This window comes from Dunckerocampus dactyliophorus, chromosome 15 (assembly GCF_027744805.1).
Source record: "Dunckerocampus dactyliophorus isolate RoL2022-P2 chromosome 15, RoL_Ddac_1.1, whole genome shotgun sequence".
Classification (NCBI taxonomy): Eukaryota; Metazoa; Chordata; class Actinopteri; order Syngnathiformes; family Syngnathidae; genus Dunckerocampus; species Dunckerocampus dactyliophorus.
In genome coordinates, this window is record NC_072833.1 from 7,610,490 (window position 1) to 7,634,763 (window position 24,274).

General features: G+C 42.5%; 1 protein-coding gene across 13 annotated transcripts in view; it reads right to left on the bottom strand.

Moving 5' to 3' along the window:
- Positions 1-24,274, bottom strand: part of nav3 (neuron navigator 3) — a 307,018-nt gene that overhangs the window by 137,835 nt on the left and 144,909 nt on the right. For 8 of the 13 annotated variants that reach the window (XM_054753819.1, XM_054753817.1, XM_054753823.1 and 5 more), the window contains exon 1: positions 6,016-6,450. The exons of the other annotated variants lie outside the window; for them this stretch is intronic. In XM_054753819.1, coding sequence (XP_054609794.1) covers positions 6,016-6,270 — 255 coding nt within the window. In that variant the 5' untranslated portion in view covers positions 6,271-6,450. Of the gene's footprint in view, positions 1-6,015; positions 6,451-24,274 lie in introns of those variants that run through there. 13 annotated transcript variants of the gene reach the window in all.

The following is a 24,274-nucleotide window of genomic DNA, read 5'->3' on the forward strand; positions in this document are numbered from 1 at the left end:
GTGAAAAATACCACGTGCTTGTTTCTTGCTGCCGATTGCCAATGTGAAATAAGAAGGTAATGACCTTAAATTACAATTGTGGTGCCACCTGTGGGTTGTGCTTAAAATGCTTTGGAAGACATGCTAGCATACATGTAATAGAGATGCATAATCATGACACAAATGGTCAGTGACTTATTTGCAAATAGCTGTCATAGTTGTCCACGTCCTTGCAATTTTTGATTATAGCAGCCATGTTTTTTTTAACCAATCTTGCTCAAATTTGACACGCATGTGCTTGTCAGTGCCCTAAAGGTGTATGCCGAATTCCGTGGTGATTTGGCTAAGAACCCAAAAATAACAGTGGGTGCATTGAAAAAAAGGTGTGAAAAATGTCACGTCCACCCGTCTTATGGGGTTTAATAACAGCGCCACCATGTGGTGTATTTCTCAGAAAAATAATAGCACAGGTAACACAGTAGGGGTGCATGCTTTGACATATTTTCACACTTTTTTGTGCAGCGGTTCAGGAGAAGAAGAGTCGCTTTTCTGGCGTTAAACTTTAGCGTTTATTGTTTCAAGCAAGACCATTATAACCACATTATGCGTCGCTTGAGCAACTCTGCTGCCGCCTGTCTGCTCTGTGTTGCGGTGCATCCGAGGGACGTGTCTGGGGCGAACCCATCTTGTCACACCTAGGAGTAATCGACTCTTTAGGCCTTTTCAAGTCATGCTGGGACTCCCTCTCGTCGCCAGCATACGTTCCTGTTTGTTGGTTGGTGATTTATTTGAATAGAAATACAATGGTTATAGCATTTGTTTGTTTTTTCCTGGTATGGCATTAAACCAAAAAAGTGAACCGTCCCTCTTTTGGATCATTTAACAAGCCTACCTTTGAACAAACAGAAGGCCTGAAGGGTGTTTGTACATACGTGTGCGTGCCATCGTGTCATATCAGTTGTAGCATGACAGCGAGGAGCCTTTCTTCCATGCACACTTTCCTGCATCCAATCAGTGTCAGCTCTTCCCAGGCCACAAACATCAGAGAGAAACCTCAAAATATGACGGGACAATAACAGGCCAGCGGGAGGTTTCCCCTCTCTTTAATCTGAGGTATTTATTGAATTATGGAGCCTCGGGGCTTCGGAAACACGTGCAAGGTGGTGCAAGCCTCACTGACGACAAAACCCATGCTGGCCTTCGTGTCGTTAATGAAGCCATTTTTAACCACATCAATCACCCTGATAAACAAAATTGCACCATTGAGGGTTTTTTTTTTTCCTAGAAATGCTTCACAGTGCTCCTCACAAGCACGTATGGCAGCCTCTCTTTTTGTCTTAATTTGGCAGGGTATTTCTAAGCCGTGTGGCTCCACTCTAAACAACTCTGTGTGTTCTTACTCCAAAAGTTAAACACCAAGGTCCCCAGACGTTGGGTGGAAATTAAATACAGTGTTTAAAACGATGAAGGGGGGAGTAAAAGCACTGGAAAGCATAATATTGTGTCAAATATTTTCCCTTTTCAACCCAGGGGGTCGTGTGCGAGGCTTTAACAAATGCTAAACAATTCAATTTGAACGACACGGTGAGAGCCGGCCCTGCCCAATGTGTCCCCTAGCCGAGATTTTATACCCCCACTCCATCAGCGATTTACATACGCTTACAAAAGAAATTGAATGGCATTGTTTTTACCGTTGTCTTTAATTTGAAGGATACTGACATTCCCTCACTGCATCACGGTTCGAACATTGCTCCCTCATTCTATCATGTTTTTTCAAAAATGTATTCATTAATAAATGATCGCTGTTTCATGGTTGACTACAGATTATTCATAAAAAAAACAAAAATACATATTTAAGCACATTAGGCCTATTAGGGGAAAAAGTATGCATATTTGAGCAAATTTTATGCATTTCAAACATAAAAATGGCTCACTGAAATGCAAATATAAGGCATGAAGAGGACGGATTCAATATGCAGCATGCTAGGTGTCACTCAGTGAAACATACACGCGCCAGACTTGATCACCCGAACAACAGGCTTTTATTGCAGGTTTGAATTATCTCAAGCGCAATAATAATATAATAATTGTAAAATATTACACAGGCTACTGCTGTGGCCGTAATCCAGCTAAAACTCAACTCTGAACCCCTGACGTCACTTCCTGTCCACTGGCCCACAACACATTCAAAAAGACAAACACAACCCATATTTAGAAGGTCGTAAACAGGTTTTCTCTGCTCTGACTCCAAAAATATTCCATTAATAAAGAAGGAGTGGAAATTCCCTTATCACAGGTCTGGAACCAATTACCCGCGATGAACGAGGGATTACTGTATTGCCGTGCTGGAGCAAATATTACAGCCAAGTGATGTGGGATGGACTCCCTTGTTCACACGTTACTTCAGACCATGGTTTGATCGTCACGCTGCCAATGTTTTAGCATGTCATTTGAAAATGCAACCGCTCGTGAGCATTTACTCCTCCTGCATGATTTCTCTTCCAGACGCAGCTTCCAACACAGCGAGCCAGACCACCCATGACATATTAAGTTCCCATCCTGCCCACCCATTCCTTCTGCTGGAGCAAGCTGGCCCCCTCTGGCTGCCTCTGTTATTTCAGCAGTGTCAGAGCCACTAAAGAAGAAGGAGGGAGGGCGGTGGGGGTTAGACCTGACTGTGCCAGAAAGACAGTACGCTTTCACTATTGGCAGAGCGGACTCACAATAAATCCATCACGGCTTGTGTTTTTTTATACAATAATTTGCTTCTATAACTACTGTTCTAAATGTCTTCACACTACCCACACACATAAATTAAACACTTCTCAAAAACACCCAATGGCATATGCATACATTTAAAGTGCTCCAAAGGGGCTAATAAATGCACTTCGGATGGTGTAATTCATTTTCAGGACATTGCTTCAACAAATACTAGATTTGGCTGACTATAGGATTTATGATTTGGGCTATATGAGCGGCTAATTGCATGCCTGCAGAGGATAAATAAGACAAAATCATGGACTCGCTGCAGAATACATACAGCTGTGAGTCTGTTTTATAGGTTACCATACAGTACGCTGTATATAAGTCATATTTCATGTGTAAAAAGCTCCAGACTTTCATAGGGTACCCAAGACATGAAAAGAGGCCATGAGGGACGTTTATATATGACCCACTCTTTACAGTATGACCTGCATTCTAACCACAAATCTACAAGAGGCGCTAAGCAAATAAATACAAAAAAAAACCAGGGCTTTGATTATGACCTTGTGGACACAAGAGATAATCGACAGGAAGTTCCTAAGCGAGTGGGTGAGTGTGTCTGTAACAGCCACTTCCGACACATGCTAGCACACTCACAAGCAGGATAACATTCATTGCAAACATAAATAGAAACCCTTGGCTCATGTATGCAACAGATAAAGACGCACCCACTTGTTTGCTTGCTGTACCTCGAGAACGAAAATGTAAATTAAAGAGCGATTAAATACGTGCATTCATCCTGACAGCTATGACCACTTGATGCAGAAGATCATGCCCTATCAGTGGTGGTGGCACTGACACTCTATTAAAGCCCAGTCAAGTAAGATACGCTCTTCATTCCAGCTCGTCATCGCACGGCGCCAGAGGCTAAAGACTAATTTGAACTGTCAGGGGAGAGAATACAACAGGAGGAGCCCACGTCGCCTCTTGTTCTCGTCTCCATCACACAAAGGCGGGGAGATAGGAGTCTCTGACAGGCAAAATCATACATGGATTAACGCGGGGAGGCTTCTAAAGAATGCAGGTGGTGTACAAAACCAACAACACTCTCGGTAATCTTACGGTTTCAGCTGAAATAGGCCTGATAATTCGATTAATCCAGCACGATTCCAATCATTGTATTCATGAGTTTGTGCTTTGAATGTTGGTGACATTATTGGATTTCACTACTTAGCATCAACCGGCAGGTAAATCAGGCCCGTCTAGTTAGCTGCCTAAACGGCCTACGGAAGAAATCAAAACAGGAGCTCCAGTCGAGCTCCAGTCCTGAACATACTTGAATTCCCTGCTGTGCATTTTCTGATAGAATCGTGAAGGTTTTGCTGTCAATCAGCACATATGGATTGTATAATCTTGCCAAGATTAGCTGTGACATATGCACGAATGGTCCCCAAAATATATCAAAATATCTCATCTTGACAGTATAATTGCGGCCTTCATAATATCAGACAAGCTAATAGCGCCTTGCATCATTTCAGTACATTCTTCCTCTTGGAGGAGACAAATGCATGACATTTATACAACCTTATCTGTAAAATGCATGAATCCAAAAACAGAAAGGATTTGGAATACGAGAAAGGATCTGATGCCAGCGTTGCGCATCTTAAAAATCACTTCTTTCGATTCCTGAAAGACAACATCGGATGTGCGGACCTCTGCAAACATCATCACACGAAACTAAATACTGTTCATATCTGCTTTGCAGAAGCATTGTGGTCAACACTGGTATTATTAATTACAGGTTTGAGGAAACAATAACAGAGGTTTGTCTTCCTCGAATATCGATTTTACTTGACAGGGATAAAGTTCCTCCTATAACACAATTAGACAAGACTAATGTCCCCCTCCATACCAGCCGTTCTTCCTCACTTACACCGACAGGTTGGGCCAGGTAAGCACTTATTTGCGTCTTTTACCAAACTTGTCCATAACATGAACCCCCAAATCAGTCTCCCATCCAACAAAACACAAATGGTCATTTAAAGCTTTGTCAAAAGATGCACACCTCTTGGGTTGCCTGTGTTAATAGTTTTCTGACAAATACACCACCTGGTGGCGCTGTTATTAAACCCCAAAGATTGAGTCGGAATGACGTGAGGCTGTAGCTTTAGGGTGTTTGACTGAATCATCAGGAAATGTGGTGCACATCTTTATTGGACGGACAAGTGCATATCTGTAAAATTTGATCAAGATTAGTTGAAGGAGATTGGCCATCAAGAAAAATGTCTTTGCAGGGGTGCGGGCGGGACTTGACATCTACAATTATCCATAAGTCATTGACCATTTGCTGAACGATTGTAAAACTTTGAGGATATCCATATTACATGTATGCTAGCATGTATTCCAAAGCATTTTCAGTGTCATTTACAGTGAAGTGAAAAAAATGAGACACACCATAAAGCAAAGGAACTATAAGCTGGTGTCAATCAAACCTGCCCTGAGACCAAAAACAAGCGCTGTAGGACATTCTGCTAACAAGTTGCAAGTTAAGTTGCTTTTCAGCAGCAGGTTAAAGATAAAACTCTCTTGTCAGCCCCCCTCTCACACAGGCCCCGCAGGCTCAGACTCAGTCACGGACACGCTGTGAGGATTTAGAGTCAGCCAGGGGAGCGCTGACCCGCGCTTTGATGTCTCCGGCCCACGTTTCCTCCCGGTCACGAGGAAACTCTCGCAGCTTTGTTCGCTATCGAGCGTCTTAAAAGCGTGGAAAAAGAATCGAGAGTGCAAAGCGTTGTCAGAAGAAGAGGAGGACAGATCGAGCCAAACAGGAATGATTCGGTCGGCGCTCTGACAGCTCGTGACGAGGTGCTGCTGAAAGTAGTTGGCGGGGAATTTTGAAAATGACCCCGCCTCCGCTGCCGGAGCCTGAGAAATCAAACCAAAGAGCTGCGCGGTAGGAAACACTTGGCATGGTCTGAGTTGTTGATCTCTTTGGGTTTGACATTATTAGGTCAATTGAAAGTAAGCTTTGGCAGTATTCTCCACAAGGAGAGAAAAGGTGTGTTCAGACATGTCCTGAAGATACCACAAAACAGCTTGCAAGTGATTGTGGAGATCTTCACTAAATACATCACCAATCACCTATTTCCTGCAAACCACACAGAAACTGATAGAGCATCAGGATGAGGTCATCTCTTACTCATTGCTCACGGTGGCAAACATCATCCCTCGTAGTGCACATGAGTCACCCCCGTGCACCTGCTCAACCAAACATGGGAAACTCTGATCTTTACCATGCAGCTTGACAACCACACTACTAGATGATCCACTCACCTTGCAGATCCTGCTCTCCTCCGTTTCACTCTTAGACTTTCCTTCTGATGTTCTTGTCGGCTGGTACTCAGACTTGACTGACAGCTGGCAGGAAAGCATCGGGACACCCTCGCTTGCCTTGAGCTCCTGCTGCCTGGCCATGAAGCCCTGAGAGGTGTTGGCCGCCCGAAGGCTGCTGGGGATGGGGAGAGCGGTGTGCACTGGCTTCACCGTGGAGGGTTGCCTGAGTTTGGAGGCTACGCCAACTACCGGCATGGTACTTTCCCCTGGTTTACAAAATGATTACAAAAGAGCTGGACACACAGGTCCGTGACAGGATATCGAACAAACTACTTCTACCGATGTCTTGGATGGAAAAAAAACTAAAAGAAAAAAAAAAGAAAAAAAGAGCAGTTGCCTCTCAAACTGAGAGGAGAGCAACTGCGCTCATTCTGTTGCCTACAGCAAGCAGGACATACAGAAACTGAGAAGGCTACTCCTTCCTCCAATTCACTACCTCCTCCTCCTTCTCCTCCCACAGGCAACACTGCTCCCTCCCCTTCTCTCCCTTTCTCACTCACTCACTCTCAATGTCAGCAGCACACCGCAAAGTCGGCCAGAGCAGTTCAAGGGGACATGAACTCCTCGAGCGGAGAATCGGCACTCGGCGAAACTGTGATTAAGGAGACCTTACAGAGTGTGTTTGCACGTGTGTGTCTTCCTGAACACGACTGTCAACGCACTTCCCGCACTGGAACTGTCTTGGAAATGCAATTGTGAGAAATACCGCCGTCTCAGTAAATATCATTCACAAGGAAATCGGTTTGAAATAAGCCGCTTGCTTCACAAAGTGATGCTGCAACACAGAAAGTCACGCAAAAACAAAGAATTATTCGAGTTAAAGGGAGCGCATGCAGGCCGTTCCACCAGCTGCCGACAGGGAGCCAACATTCAAACGTACTACAGTACAAGCGCTATATCCCGCCTCTTCCTACTTCCAATGCGAAAGCCACACCAAAGTAACACATGCACACGCCGTCGTTATGCTGTCAGCTAATGATAGCGACTTGGCCAAGTTTAGCTACGACAGTTAGCTTTCATTGAATGTATAGACAATCATAACAACAGCATGAATTGAAATTGTTGGTGGCTTGTCTGAGACTACTTTTGTGTGTGTGTACGTACGCACCACAGACATGTTCACGCCAGTTGTTTTATTTGGGCCGAACAAAAATTGTTGACAATATTTATACACTGTAATTCGTAAATGTGAAAAATATACTTTTTTTTTGTACAATCTGTTCTTTATGCCACTACTGGTAACATATGCTAGCCAACAATGGTACTCTTATATCTCTTTGTTTAAGTAAATATCATTTTGAAGGTTCTAGTTTCACAATAGTCATTACAAAATATGAAAAACAAGTTTTATTAGGACGCCACAGGCAGTTTTTATGTCTCCTGATTCAGTTTTTGGATGGAATCTGTCATGCATAAGGCTTGTAATGACGATGACAGCAGCAGTTTTGGAAAGCCTTTTTCCCAAACTTGTTTAAACTTGTGTTGGACAAACTGTCATCTCCAGCTGACAAAAGCGGCGTCTTGACTTTGACAGAAGGAGAGGATGGAGAATAGAAATACGCATGTTAAGGCAAACGTTCATATTATTAGGAGTCAGTAAAGTATGAAATAATAATCTTACACTCTGCTGCCTCCTTGGCACTTTCATATTGCCATCATGAGTCTCTGACAGGCATTGGTCTCTATATAGACCCAAAGTAGCACCAGCTTCAACATGTTTCCAATCATGCACCAGGGGCTATCATGACAGGCCTAAAACAACAGGATAGCACGTAAATGAGTGGCAGGCGTCCAAGTCTTGACTGCGTCTGCCTGCAGAGCTGCAGGGACTGGGGCTTACTTGACGAGCATCCAACCTCTCAGGACCGTCTGGAAACCCGTCTTTGATGAGGTCCTATCTCAGAGGGGTCGCTGAGACAGGTTTCCGCCAAGATGACAGGAAAAGTACCCACATTCACAGCGGTTGGGGTGAAATGTATGTCAGTGCTGAGAGCTGCCCAGATATCTGCATGATCAAGAAGCCAGTTTGGTGACATAGCGCTGATTGTTCCTGTTTAATAACAGAGACCAGCTCCAAAGTCAACACACGCACAGCAGATCACAAGTTCTCTTCTATCTGCACAAACCGTGGAGGGAGAGTCAGCACCTTTGTGTTTGGCTAACTACATTTTATATGCCACTGTCAACTGCGCCATAGTTTAAATGTTGACAGAAGTGAGTGGATTATTAATATATATAAAAACATGTCACAAAGAACCACATTTTATGTGATCACATCAATAAAAACGCATTCTATGGCCAGAAAACTCATTATAAGGGTGGAATAATAAAACCAATCAAAAACAAGGTCTATTAACCAGCAATCCTCTAACAATTCTATATTAATGCAGTGCTATAGCCTTCCACGTTAGAACAGCAATACACCATGTGTCCGTATGTATGTTTTTTCAGTATGTTTTGAGAGAAGAGGCCCTGAAATGGTCGGGTTTGAAGTTCCAGGTTTTCATATTATTATAAACAAAACCATCCTTTCTCATGGATATGTTACCACCACTGACCCGCCCCTAGCTAGATGAGACTGGCCTGTGTGTGTGTGTGTGTGTGTGTGTCCACCGCTAAACGGAAAACAGCTTTGTAAAAGAGCTTTGTAAAACAGGCTTCGCTACACATCTTAAAAAAAAACCCTGGAGCTGCTCGGCCAACTATCCGTCAGACAGCTACAGACGTGGGAGCTGTTCTTCTTTAGTGACGAGGCAGACCTAGCATGATGTTGCTGTTAAAATGTGACTCTAATGTTAGCCCAGTAGCTGACACACACGTAGCTATGCTAGTGTCTCACTCCTTAATGTTATGTTGTTGTATGTGATATACGGTATGATATTTCTTATATTGGACAGACTTACGTAAAAATGCGAATAAAGTACACAATAGCGAACGACACACATTGTCGGAGATGTTATTAGCATTAAAGCTACAGACACACAAAATGGCGTGTTCCCAGTAGGTCTTACTAAAAGCACGACTGTAGGAAAAAGCGCTATTGTAGGAACTTGCTGGAAAACACTATAGCGTCACCCTTTGTTTCCAGACTCGAACATGATCGGTGAATTTCCATGAAGTAGGATTCCTGCTTTATAAATGGAACATATTCGTACTTAGAGCATAGAAAATCTGTTTACAATCTTCTAAACACGGCTTTTAACACTCTTAGCGTTTCTTTTTTTGTTTACTTCCAGGACCAATGCATTTTTCTATTATGTATCTATTTAGTTCATTTAGTCACTTTTAGGCTTGAAAATACTTAATAAAATAAAACAAATAAGTACAATTTGCTTAAAGATGCATGTTTATGTTAATAATATGCTGTAATCAATCGCAAATCAGCAATAATTTATGAATATATTTAAAAAAACTGTGAAATTCAAAGCACAATGTGGTGAGGGATGACTGTAATATGTTACATTTAAGGTAGACCATTACATATAGTTCCTTTAAATTACAGTAGACACTTGTGTTATGTTCAGTGTTCTTTGGAAAACAAGAGTTTTCCAGTCAGCCAGTCAACAACACCCCCTTATTTGTTCCACACACAGGTGCAGTTGTTGTATCGCACTAGCTGCTGTGTGTAAGTTGGGAGGTTCAAATGAAAGATGCTGCCCAGGGTCACATGACTTCAGCACCAAAGGCTGTGAAAACAAACACTCCGGGGTGCTGGAGATAAGAGGGGGTCAAACACCTTCCACCCTCCCATCATGTACGCACAATCACACACAGCGCTTAAACGCATCCCCCATGGGACAAGACATAGATAGACATCCACCTGGTCCTGTCAGCGCTCTGAATGCTATCAGTCAAGCGCACGTTGGACAGCATGGAAAAGAAAACAAACACACACTCGCCGGCTCACGTAGGACAAAGTGGTGGTCGGCATGGCGAGGCGCACACAGCAGTTGAACACGGGCATGGGCCACCGTACATCAAGCGTGACCCCCCCACCCCCCAACGAGGAGATAAACCTTCACTTCCATCGACTCTTGCCTCATATTTGGGATTCACACATGCATTCCTGCACCCCAGTCAACCTTCGGCTTCTCCACGGTAAGCCACCCGCGCACTAAACACTCATCCAAGCAGCAGAGATGGAGCATAACGGGAAGTTTCACAGCAGGTCCGACACATTCAAAGAAATCTCTTATGAGTAGGCTGGAATCAGAAAGAATCAATCCATAAAAAGTAGGGATGCTCCGATCGATCGGCCACCAATCAATATCAACACGCAAGATCGACATTAGGGGTGGTGGAAATAATCGATTTTCAGATGCATCGCAATGACACTGCCGATTATTAATCGATTCCTAAATGTCAATAATAGATGCCGGCGGAACAAAAAAAACGGAACAAAAAGACAGTTTAAGGTGGTTTACGGTGGTGCACCTAAGTGTAATGGCCGCCACACACAGGAGGCGGCAAAAGACTGCGATTGGCGAAACTCATCGCCGACGCGTAGCAAAGCATGCACACATGTGACCAGCTACACGAGTGAGCGACGTGCTCACATCCAGAGCGAATTGGATGAGTCTGCCACGGTTTTGATTGGCTGCGTTGCTAGTAGCGGATCTTGCTAGTATCGAGGATAAACGTACATAAATATCCGTGTAAATGAATGTAAACTTACTCTGGCACCAACGAGTTCCCATGCCGCTGATTTTTTTTTCTTTGCATCTCTAAATTCTTTTTTAGAAATGTCAACTAGCTCCGGGAAATCTGACACGGAAAGTATAGCGTACTGATTAGCATCCTGTCTTGATCAATGATTGAGCCTCGTCCGGGTGACAGTGATGAAAAGTTGAGCATTTTTCAACGTTCTGGGATCGTGTTGCAAGCCAGCGTGTGCACGAACACGCACGTACACAAACTTTCACACGATAATCGCGCAGGTTCCATTGAAAATAAATGGAGTAGCGGCGATGTCGCCTCCCGTGTGCCTCCCATAAGACGCTACCAGAATGGCTGAGCGTAAACTCCAACCCGCACCCGCTGGATTTAAAGCGAGCGTCTGGAAGCACTTTGGCTTTCACGTAGTTGAAGGTAAAAATGAGCTGGACAAGAGCCAGACAATATGCAAGCCTTTACATACAAGCTTAAAAAATTTTGGGAACACGACAAATATGAGAAACCACTTAGCACGTTTCCACCCGAACCAGGAGGAAAAACAGCCCACTGAAGTTGCTGCCAACCAGAGAACCATCGAGCAGGTGATAACAAATTTTCCACCCAACCCGGAAAGGCGAAGCGAATCACAAAGTCAATCGCAACTTTTATTGCAAAGGATTTGTGGCCGTATTCGCTTGTTGAGAAGCTTTCGTGGTTTGTTGCGCACTTGGGAACCCAGATACAACGTCCCATCGCAATGTTATTTCACTGACACTGCTATTGTGAATAAGGGCAGCCTAGTTTTTTCTTGGTTATTCATAATATACTGACGTTTGCAAGCATTATTCTTGATGAATGAGAGTCTCTGGTACAGACATCTATATTTTGTATGAAAGCGGTTTTTGACTTTGCTATACAGCAAAAATATTATTTTGTCAGAGATTGTATGCTCAGGATTTTAGTTTGATGTGTGTGTGTGTATATATATATATATATATATATATATATATATATATATATATATATATATAGTTCATAAGTCAATTCATTTTTTGTACATTTTTAAAGTCAAATATTACAATATTACTATAGACAATGAATTACTTTGGAAAAATCTAAGCTATTATTTTATATATTATGTTTATATATTATTATTTTATATATTATATTTATATATTATTTTTATATATTATTTTTATATATTATTTTTATATATTATTATTTTATATATTATTTTTATATATTATTTTTATATGTAATTTTTTCTATATGATGATGTATTATTTCTATTTTATTTATTATTATACAGTATATTATTATATTTTTTATTATTATAAGTTTTATTTGATTTCATTTTTAAAGTCAATTAAAGTTACAATTTTAACTTTTTTTATTTTTTATCTTTATTTACACAACTTTTTAAACAGTTTTTTGTCACTAATCATCCTTGGTAATGTTCTGATGCAGGCCACGTTTCATGTTTCATGTTATTTTTTTTTTATATATTCCGTGAGCCAACAAATAATGAGCTGCGGAGCGCAAACGGCCCCCGAGCCGGACTTTGGACATTCTGTCACAAGCGATTGCCAGACATGAAACAAGTGTCCTCCAGTAACCAGCTTAAGCCTCATTAATTTTAAACGTGTGGTAAAGGCACACATGGCTTTTAACCTCCATCTCGCGGGCTGTAAATAGGGACAGCTTGTTGTTTGCTCATCTGATAAACACATATTGCGATCATCTGCGGCCGGCCTGGGGTTCATCGGACTGGCCCTCATTAGCGCTGAGCGTCTCGTTATGTCAGCTTTTTAACGCCGTCGTCTGATTAAAGAGGACGGCTGAAAGAAAAAGGGCCCTCAGCCCTGCAAGCTGGCAAAGTGTCAACCATCCCAGATGTGAGGGCGATGCCATACCGCTCCGTGGACATGCACTCCGACACACAGCATTCAGTGTGCAACATCTCATTATCTTTAACGTCTACTTGCTTGTTAAAAATCCCTTTAAACACGGCCCAAAAAGCTATACTGTACATGTTGACTGTCTTGTAAACTACATATAGGAGAAAAACAGCTGGAGGGGATCATGCTGCATGTTTTGATTTATGTTACACTGACGAGGAGGAGGAATGAGCGGAGCGGCAGGGACAGTCATCTAATTGTACACTCTGACCCATGGAGCAACTATTCAGGGGCTTTCTGCAAAGGTCCAAGGATGTGGAGGAAAGACCTATGATTGTGTGTGCGTGACAAGACAGTGGGATGGCGGTGGGAGTTCCTCTCTCCTCTGACACAAGTTGTGGCGGCTGTACATCCTGTTGACTAGCGTTTGCAGCGCAACACCCCAGCCCCACCCCCGCCACCGTCAAGGCCCCCTATTATGCAACATCAACGTTTGAAATGATAACAGTGATGGCTTTCTAGAGATTCAGATCCAGATTTTTTTTTTTTTTAATCCAGGTCCTCAGCAAAATGTAATGGGTTCTACAAACCCCAATGGCAATCGGCTTTGTATTTTTCGTGTAAACCTGCTAATTGTGTCTTTCTATTTGCTGTGAAAAATGTCATTAAAACAATACAATTAGACTTCTGCTCAGTACCGTAGAGTTAATATGAAAGTGCATTGTTACAGGATTTATGGTAATTGTTCCCCTCTTTGGACCAACCTATGTAACACGTCGGTGGTTCTTGGGTCATATGGGGGTTACTGGTGCAACGCTATCAACCCAAAAGTGCATGTTTTTTGATATGTGTTCTTTTTCATTTCCTCTTTCACCTTAACAACCTCAGCATTTTTTTTCCCAAAGTGCATTCCTGCATTTATGTCACCATAAAAAGGCTTCTGAAGCTGCACTTAAGCTTGTCCAGTAAGCCGACTGAGGAACATGTGATGGTAAAGATACCTTAGGGGTGTTAGTGAAAAGGGCAGCTCTTTTCCCCCCAAATATTAGCATGATATAGCTTTGGACGGGCACACAAACATACCAAAAACAAAGGGGTATAAAAATAAAATTCATAACAAGCCTGAGAGTATTCTTGACGCAAATCAGCTGGTGTCGCCCTTTCATAGCAACAAGGGATCTGTAATTAGACAGCGGAGCATCATGACAATGTGCTCTGAACTCGGTGGGTACTGTGGAGCGTTTACAGTGATTTATGTCCAAACCCTCACATCCCGGTGCCCCAATACACTGGATAAGTAAAGGCAAGAGTGTCCATTGACAGTTTCAGCAGCCACTTGTATTTGCATGATTGTTACTGGTACCACAATGTGATTAAAGGCTTGGCATGACTTTGAAAGGCATACCCCTGAGTAACACAGGCTTTATTTTTGTCTTGTACCAGAGGAAGTAAATCAAAACGGGGAGGAAAGGGAGAACTCCGAAGCTGCCAAAAAAGTCTAATCCTTTCTGACTTCCTATTTGGCTCACGGAGTAGTGCTGAAGATGTTCGTTTGAAAAGAATATCATGTTCAGCTGGATCACGTCCAATCTCAGGTTATGGTTGACAAGAAAGTAGCGGAACAAGTCAATAAATATAGACAAACATCAAAACTCCCATGCATCCACACATTCATTTTCTAAACCGCTTGTCCTCATTAGGGTGACAGGTGAGCTGGAGCCTATCCCGGTTGACTTTGGGCGAGAGGCAGGGTACACCCTGGACTGGTCTCCAGTCACAGGGCACATATAGACAAAGCATCATTCACACTCACATTCACAGGAGCACAATTTAGAGCAGGTTTTCGTTCCAACCAGTTTCTCCAGCAGTTGATTTCATTGATGAGCTCCTTCCCTCAAACTGAAGGAGGTGTTGACCATTAAAATCACCTGCCTTAGTGACCGCCTGGAAAGAAACCCTGCAGTGTTTGGGCCCTCCATGGCACGAGTTTCACACCCCTGATTTGGAGTCTCCAATTAGTCGAGCGTATCTTTTCGGGATGTGGGAGGAAGCCGGAGTACCCGGTAGAGAACAACTCACGCACGGGGAGAGCGTGAGAGCAGGTTAGACTGTAGACCTCGTTTTGAGCCTCTTACCAAAGCTAAGGTGCACAGCAACCAAACATTTGTGGTCGTCCAATGCCTTGAACTCCATTTCCTCGTAGCAGCTCTGCCCTTTTCACTGCTCATGAGCGCTAACAACGGGCCGCTGCCCGGCTAGTTTTAGCTTTAGCCTTAACTAGATTGTCATCTGCCAGTCTGGCAGAGCAGGTCTGACTTTCAGACCTTTGCGTAGGTAGCAAAGATTGGTGGATAAGATGGGTTTCATACCACAAAGTTAAGAAAATTTCCATCCATCGAGCGGCCGGTGCACGCTCATTCATGACATCATGAATCAAATCAAATGTGGAACAAACAAGCGATGAAACATGATTTTTCTCATGTTTGGTGTTCATTAACAGCCTCTAGGGACACATATCGCTGTCATAACATCATTAAAAAGTCCATTTTTGCATAATAGGGGACCTTTAAAAATGATGGAGCGTCGTTCTTGTCTTTACTGGCTGCACTCTGGCTTTATAAAGACCTGAGAGCTCCAAGCATCAAGCCTGTAACTCCTTGTCGTGTCACTATAATGAAAACTACACAAGGCTAAGAGCGGGGTGACTGCCGCCAACTCTCCTTCCACCACCACTTGCATGTTGTCCAATTAAGGTCTTCTGCTCCTGCCCAAGCAGCCTGCCACAGGCTTGCCAAGTCCCAGACAGTCAGGTCAGGGGAGTTAATCTGGCTTTGAAAGGCCTGACGGGGCCATTGTTTGGGATGCTGCCTGCTGACACTTCCTCGACAGTGGGTGGGCATTGGCGCGTGGGCACAAGGCTATAAAAGGCCTGGAGAAATCAGTTATAAGCACCCCTCCTCCCCTCTTCACATGGTCGTGTTTGGACCAACTGCCATTCTGAGAACAGTGTGTGTATAAGTGAGAGCCACAGACTGAGGTGTCCAGACTGTACACTTGCAGCGTTGCACTGTACGGCTCATAACGCCCAGCTATAACTTCACTGTAAATGAGACGTAACTCGGAACAGTGTGCTGCATTATGAAGTGGGACAAGACTCTTGTGACACCCCTGATTTTATAACTCACTTACTGACTTAGTGATGCACGTCAGAGAGTACTCTTCAGAATACTGCCTGGTAATGTGCTGCCCCATGTACTGTAGCTCTAACGGGTCTGCAAACTTCGTCCTGTGGTGCTGGGTGACTTCTATCACCGTCATAAAATGTTTATCAAAAGCACAGGCATTGTTGGAATGAAAATATGAACACTTCTATCTCCCATACAAGTATAAAGACAAGTTAATCAAACTACGATACAAGGCAGAAGAGTCTTGATCATCACAATGATGTTCTTTCAGGTTCGTTACATATACATATATATATATATATATATTTTTTTTTTTGCTTTTGTTTTTTTAAGGAAAGGGGAGGAGAAAAAGAAAAGAGAAAAAAAGGGGGAAGGGAAAAGAAAAATAAAAAGGAAAAAAGGAAAAAACTCTGTTTCTTTATTCATATTTAATTTATCTATACTTTTTTTTTTTGGTCTTACTGTCATCTTTTATGTATTAGTATCCTGATTATCACAGAAAACATGACATGGAACGCAGGAAGTGAATAACAAGTGGTGTAATAGATGTGGAATAAACGGGGGGTAGGATTAAATAAGCTTTGCTTCTTCCTACTCCTTTTGGACATGTGAAATTGTCAAAGAATGATTCATGAGATGTATTCCATTGCAACCTTCATGTTCAAATAAACTAATACCAAACCAAACAATAAAGAAAAATGACTAAGCCATTTGGCATCTACCAGACACATTTTGGGTAGAAGGTTATTGTTTGCTTTCCTGTGTAAGCGACACAATGGATTACCCTGAGTGACCTTTTTTGTAGCACAGTGAGTGAGTGAAGTGCACGTTGATAGTTATTACCCTCCAAACAATAATTTAGATATGGTAAAATCAGTGAACAATAGAGCGTATGTAGTGATTTTTGGTCTACAATGAATTCAGCTTTATTTACCATTGAGGTATGTGTTGCCACTTTATGTTGTATATTTTGAATGTGAGATTTCCAGTTCATATTCTCATCTATTATAAGCCCGAGAAATGTATTTTCGTTCACCCTGTCAATGTCCACGCCATGAGTTTGTATTTGCGCATTGATATCCTTTTTGCACTTACCAAATAGCATTATTTTTGTTTTACTTGGGTTCAGGGATAGTCTGTTCCCATCAAACCATCCTTTTAGTGTAGAGAGTATTTTTTAACATTGTTAGAGCCCTGTAGACATGAAATAACACCCCTATAGTCACCTTTACACTCCTATTCTTTGTTTACACCACATTGAGCAGGCTACGGGATCACTGCAGGGACATAAGAGACGTCCGCCGCTAACATAGCAAGCTATCAAACTAACTAGTTAGCCTCTCCGATTTACTGATTCTAAACTAAAGAAAGTGTTTCGAATGGAGTGGGGAAGACGGACAAAGTAAGAAGCCAAAAACGTGTCACTTCCACATGGAATGCGAGAACTTTTTTTCACTAACATGTCGGACATGCCACGGCTGACTCACTGCAGTGTGAAGGTAACGCAATATAACGTCATGTCTCATCAATGTAACGTTACGCCTAGTGGCCAGAATACTACACATAACTTGTCTTTCCATATTATTTGACCAATAATAGTCAACCACGAAACAGCAAACGTTAATTCATTTTTGAAATACAGTGTTCGAACCGCGATGTAGCGAGGGACGACTGAATTGCAGGAATTCCCAAGTGTTGGCTAAAACAGGCCAAAGAAAAATCTAAACAATTAGACGGTCTGTGAGCCGAAGACGTTCAAGATTTGCGGACGTCTCAGAAGACAGAACAACTCTGGTTGAATCTATGAATTGTTTCCACTGTATAATTATTGTTGCATACTCACTTACTCACAGAAACGTAATCTGGATTCCAAATGGATTGTACCTTTTTAAACTCAGTGTGTAGTGGCTAATCTTGGAATGGAAGGCCAAACATTAGAATTCTGCAGGAATCAACGTCTTGGAGAAATGCTAGTCTACCACCAAGGCTCTGGGATGGACAATTGACAATTGACAATTGACAATTGACCCCTAGGCCCCTATGCCCCTATACCTATGCTATGGATTTGACATTTCAAAATTCCATACTTTTTCCAGACTCAGTAAATACATGTGTATCATGTAACTAAATGATGGAAATAATAGTTTGTTTTTATTATTCTCAATATGTATGCCACTATGTCGCCATATAATCTCCATTAGATTATAGCTAGGTAATGAAGCTCATACAAAGAAAGACAAAACCCAGATAAACTGTCGGGCTTGGACTCACGCTAGGTTGAGTCAGACACGTAGTGACACTCAGTGCTGCAGTGACCAGATGACAGTGTTTTTTCCCCTGCAAATGACTCCCAACTGCCATTATTATAGTATCATTATAAGTGCAGGAAAGAGCTTAGGCCAAATGCAGGATACGAAGAGTCTGAGGATGATGTTGGAGTGACCTCACAAGAGGTTTGATGCAGTTGGACATGTAACTTTGCTCCACTAAAGAGCCTATCTGGTCATACAAGTGTAATTGCCATAGACATGCCGATTTAGTCTGACATCTGTCAGATGTTTGCCAGGGATGGAATGGAAAGAATCACATCCTCTGGTCCTGATTGACCCCATCACTTGCTGCAGGGCAGAACCAAACCAGAAAGCATTTTTTAACAACCAGAGAACTCTCATCCATGTTGATGTCAATCTTTAAGACGCTGTCTGTCTGCTGTTTTGATTCATATTTTTAAAAAACTATGGAAGAACCAGAAGATGAGGCCGAGCTGCCAAAGCCTTCATGCAACAGAACTTCAACGTGAAAGTGAGCCACTTCCTCTACTGCTGCTGTCTCTTCATATTTATTATAGGAATTGGAGGGTGCACTGAAAGCAAAGACTTTTCCAGAAGAGACACCGCTAGTTGCCAGTTAATAACATCCGGGTGCTGCAGTCACACAGAAGGGAAATAATAAAAAATAATGTGTACAGAAAGTAAAATATCTTTTGCACCGTTTTTTAACAAAAATATTTCACATCCCGGCCAGTCCAGGGTATACAACGCCTCTCACCCAAAGTCAGCTGGGATAGGCTCCAGCATACCCCCACAACACTAATGAGGATAAGCAGCATAGAAAATGGATGGCTGGATTTCACATCCCCAGCACAATCCAATGCAGAGCTTCAGCTTGACATGTTTATTGGTGAGTACATCAGTAAAGGCTTTTCTGTTTATTGTGTTTTGTACTTTTACCTTTAATGGCTCTGTAATGACACGGCGCACTGTCATGGAAACAAACTAGGAACTGCAAAACATCAACAAAAGACAGGGAGCAGGCTCGTCTCATAAATCATAAAGAAAAATGTGTCGAATTACCCGTTTTGAGAGGGACGATAAACAATAAAAAACAGACCTTTGCTTAATTTAATGTGCTGTGACTTCAGGAAAAAGAGTCCAAGCAGAAGCAGTGTTTGCATCTCTATCTCCTTTCACAAGTCGATGCATTGTTGGAAGAAAAGGCCAAAAAACATCAAAAATGACATCCCCACTTTGATAGTATAAGCAAAGGCTGTAAACACCCAGCCCAACCAGCTGGAGAGTGCTCCCTTGACTGGTGGACTGTGAAATTACCACGAACACGATGATAGAAAAAGCAAAGTATATTTGTGTGCCTCTACACCGAGGGCCAGGAATGTTAATTTTATAAACAAACTCCCCTCCAGATTCTGCAGAGGGGAGATTGAGGCATTAGTTCGACGGAGCTGATGCGAAACAGAGCAAAAACAAAAACAAAGCTCAAACAACACAAAGGGGAAGGAAATTAGGAAATACATCTTCAACAAAAGTCAGGGGTTGTCGATCAGGGTAAACAAATGTGCAATATGGTGCATTTGATTTTTTTTACAGACCCCCTATGAGCACTGTTGCTTCAACAGAAAGTATTTACCCTGCGCATTCTCACATAAGGGTGATTTAAGGGAGTGAAACATGTCAGGTCAAGAAGCAGGCCTGAAGTACCAACGATATAGGCTACGATATATCTGCTATATATCTACTCATTACGGTAATAGCAAACTATTGTATTGTATTGTATTGTACTGTTTTTGCGATAGGATAAAAGGTGCAAGTTCAACGGATGTTAGCCAGCGTGGCTGCGCTTGATGGCTAGCGCTGTTCCCAGTGTGGAACACGGGGCTGGTGGAAGCAGGTGGGTTACATTGGCGGCTGCACAGGTCACGCGACCCACCGAAAACCGCTCCACTGAATCACTGCTCACCAAGCATCCAGTCATATTGCTATTATTGGTAGTTTGTAACATTTCTATACTGCTCACAGCCACTGGAGACCATATTTGCATGGTATCTGGAGACTGTTATGGAGTCATTAATTAATGTATTTTATTTGCCAACAACAAGCTTCTCGCATTGACATTCCATTTTTGAGAGAATACAATTTATAGTCTTGGCCACATTAACTCATTACCTGACCATCTTTTTCATCTAACACTTCATCGCAATATGTTTTTGGAATAGAGGTTTGCAATCAGTGTGTCGCTGACAGCAATGAAAGACCGCTCTACCTCGGCAAATTCGAACATATGCTCCGAAATCGACACCGCCTGGCGTTCGCTCCAAAGTCCCCCACGTCAGCACGCTTGGAATAACTGTCAGTCGTGTCAGAGCTGCGGGCCTCGTGCGGCGGCCACATGAAAAAAAACACAACTCTCGCGGGTGTATGCTAGCGGTTCTCCGCTCTCTCTGCCCAGGTGTCACAGAAATGTGAGAGCTGGCGACCAGGCGGCGACCAGTTGGACCGGCACATCAAAGCAGTGCTACCATTTTTAATAACTGTCTGCTTAAACCGCGCTTCTGCTCTCTCGACTGAGTGTTTTCTGTTCATCTGTACTGCTGATTATATTCCCTTCCTATTTGACTGGAACACTGGGAAAAAGAGCAATGACATACCAGAAAAAGCTACTTTACCAGAGCAAACTGCCACTATTGTATTGGATTGAGGTATCTTATTATTTTTTCCTTAGGAAATGGCCGTGTCAGACTGAAGAAGTTTTAAAAATAGCTTCAACACCAGCAGGACGCTACAACGCTTCGTTCAAGCCAGTCCAAGAAAATTCTTTTGCTGTCAGCACCTCTACTCACATTGGTGAAACGGTCTGACTGGGAAGACTCAGAGAACATCATTTTAACTTCTATACCACTGCTTGTGTTAAGACAACATTTAACAGTTACACGATACCAAGTCCTCAATTTGACTATCCCTGTGGTCAAGTAACTCCATACTGGCAGTGGACCACATCTAATACAAGCTGAGCGCACCCCGTCTGACTTTTAATGTAGCACAGTTTGTTGGATGTGGAGGAGAATCAAATGCATTCCGAAGTACTTTGCCGTGCGGATCCACAGAACCAGCAGGACGAATGGATGCCTTCGGGGGGCTAATAGCCAAAAAAATCCATAGAAGACGAAGCTTTCATTCGTGACCTACCCTGTGTTATTAGACACTCAATGTAAAGAAACGCTTGGATGAGCAAAAATCATGTGGTTTGAAAAGCTAGAGCGCAGCAATGGAGGCCGATGTTTTACTTGTATTTGCCTCTGGTAGCAGATGTGAGGAGACTTTAAATTGCGTTTCTTAGCATTTGCATGACTGGAAAGTCAAAAACCAAACTAGCTAATACTTTAGAACAGGGGTGCTCATTATGTCGATCACGAGCTACCGGTAGATCGCCAAAGTAGTTTGGGTCGGTCGCTTTGTAGATGTCACATGACATCAGTCAGCTGACATGAAGCGCCCCTCCTGATCACTCTTGCGTCCCCGCAGCGTTTTAAGATACACCGAGATCCAACTTTCATGTTCATTATTCTGATTATGGATAAACTAACTCAGTGGTAAGATGCTTATATCTTTAAAAAAATAAAAAGTTATCCGTTCATTGTAGCAGCTAGTTACGTAGGAAAAAAAGTCAACTGTTTGATTGCTTTGCTTCGCGTCCTGAACTCCACGACACAAATGAGTGTTTCCACACTTCTATTTCTTAAACTATAATTTCATGACGAACTGGAAAATGTGCCCATTGCTGAAACCTTTTGAATATGTTTAATATGTCTTGTCTTTCGCATAAGTATTTCAATTTCTTGTACATCTGTAATGATAGCAAATGCTAACTGGACGTATCATGGAACTGTTTGTCCCAATGAACGCTAACTAGCTACTTTGACGGACATATTACCAGTACTCAGGTTATGTACACAACTATTGTGGAATTATGTGCACTTAATGAACATAATTATGATATCAGTACTTTGTGGTACTAGTGGTACAGAGTTACTATCCACTGAAAATGATTTAACACAAAGCCATTGTCGTCTAATGGCTGTAAATACATACGGTGGCGGTAACGCCATTGGCTGGGGCTGCATGAGTGCTGTGGGGGAGCCGTGGTTCATTGCGGGAAACATGAATCCCAACATGTTGTGAAGCAGACCAAACAAGGATTAAAGCAGTTCTAGATGACAGCGGTGCTCACAGTAAATATTCACATTTTGGTTACATCTTGGTACAATCTGTACACTGACTACTGTAAAGTTGAATTGATATGTCGCAATAATAATGAATACAAATTATGTACTCCGTTTTGTGAGACACTATGCTAAGCAGAACAAATGTGCCTTTCAACAAGACCTGCAATCAATTATTTTGAAAGTGAGTCTGGGGTTCACATTGTATGGAACAAGTGCATGAGAATGGAAACAAAATATGAATATTGTTCATTCCCTCTTTATTCCAGATGGGGGCAGTTTGGTGATGAGCAGGGAGTAAATGGATTAGTCTCAACTGGGTGCTTTTGGGTCAGCAAGGACTTATTAATACGGGCTCCATTCTGCTGATGGAAAAAGCCGTCATCATATATGTCATTTATCCTGCGGCATGTCTAACAGTGATTATACTCTTCATTCATTGTGGCTAAAGGGCTAAACAATTTATTTCTAATCTAGTCATGAGGGCTGTGTGTTTGGGGAGGATCCGGCCTAATGAGCCAAAAACAAATTAGGGAGATATTCTAATGTCGAGCTGCATTTCCCTCCATTCTCCTTCATTTGCATTTTTAGCACATACAAACACAAATATGCTGTTGTTTGTTCCCAGGCTCAAAGCAAAGTAATTACCACTGACAGTGCGTGAATGAGGCAAATGACCTTTCGGCAGAGTGATGCTGCATTTCGCCGTCTGTCAGTGGGGGAAAGATGACGCGTGTTCTGTTATCTCATTTCGGGATTGTTAAAAGACGACGTGGCCGCATTTGAAATGCATAAATCTCACTGAAGAAGCAGAAAGTCATTACTGTCTGTGCGTGAGGGGAGTGTCGGAGCGTTCGCGGGAGTGCGCGTTGTGGCGCCGGCGCCGGCGAGAGCCCTGACCCTGAATTCTTCCCAAAGATTGGAATTCTGCGATGCTTGATAGCATCAGTTCAAAAACACTAAAACTGTCTTTCCAGCAAAGGTCAAACGATCAGTCAGGGACCAAACTTGCCCCAGGGATCAATAGCATTTCTAGGTCGTACTCACCCCAGGCCATTCGTACATATCAATACCTTGGATATCATTCAAGTCTAGCAGGCTTGAAGACTTGAACATTCTTGGAAGAAGTGTGGTGATTTGACTGTATCATTGATCACTGTAGCATCCTTCCTTAAATATCAGCAAAGACATATGATTTGGCCTGTAGGTGTCACACTCCACATGACCCCTCGGACTCTCGGTTTGGTTTTGCTCTGTTCCGCCATTATTTACTGGTCTGCGCTTATACTTTGTTATTTCTGTTTCCTGTCTGGTAACATATGCAGTATCTTTACCCTTGCTAGTAGGAACAAGTGATGTGTCAGTCACGAACAAAACGGATGTTAGAGTCGGCTCTTTGAAGTGAAGGTTGTGAGCTGGCTCTTCGAAGTGAACGAGCCGTCGTTTTTCTCTACTTTTTTTTCTGTTAAAGCCGCACGTGATTGTTCAAAATGTGTGGTGGAGAAGGGGAAGGGAGGGCTTACACGCACAATCCGAGGGGCCTTCTGGGAGCCAAAAGAGCCGGCTCTCCTTAAAAGAGTCAAAATTCTGATCTCTAGTGATTCATGACATTTAATTCGAGTGCAATTTAGCTGTGGATTTGTGTTGTTCACTACTTTTCCTTGTGTTACCTGTGTGCAAGATGCATTCTGTTGCATCTTCGTTAGATGTTTTCTTGTTCCCTGGTATTATCCTGTTTCCACCTCCCATGGTGGGTTTTAAGTTAGCCCTAAATGTGCCTCCCAGGCAGCTTTGTTATTTTGCTACTTGGTGTGCAGTTTCGCTCAGATCTTTTGTGATTATTAAAGACTTAATTGAACCTGCCAGCCACCACATCACCGCATCAAATCAAATGAACCAAATTTTAGCAAAACATGACAAAAGAAACATAAATCCAGTCACTAAATAGA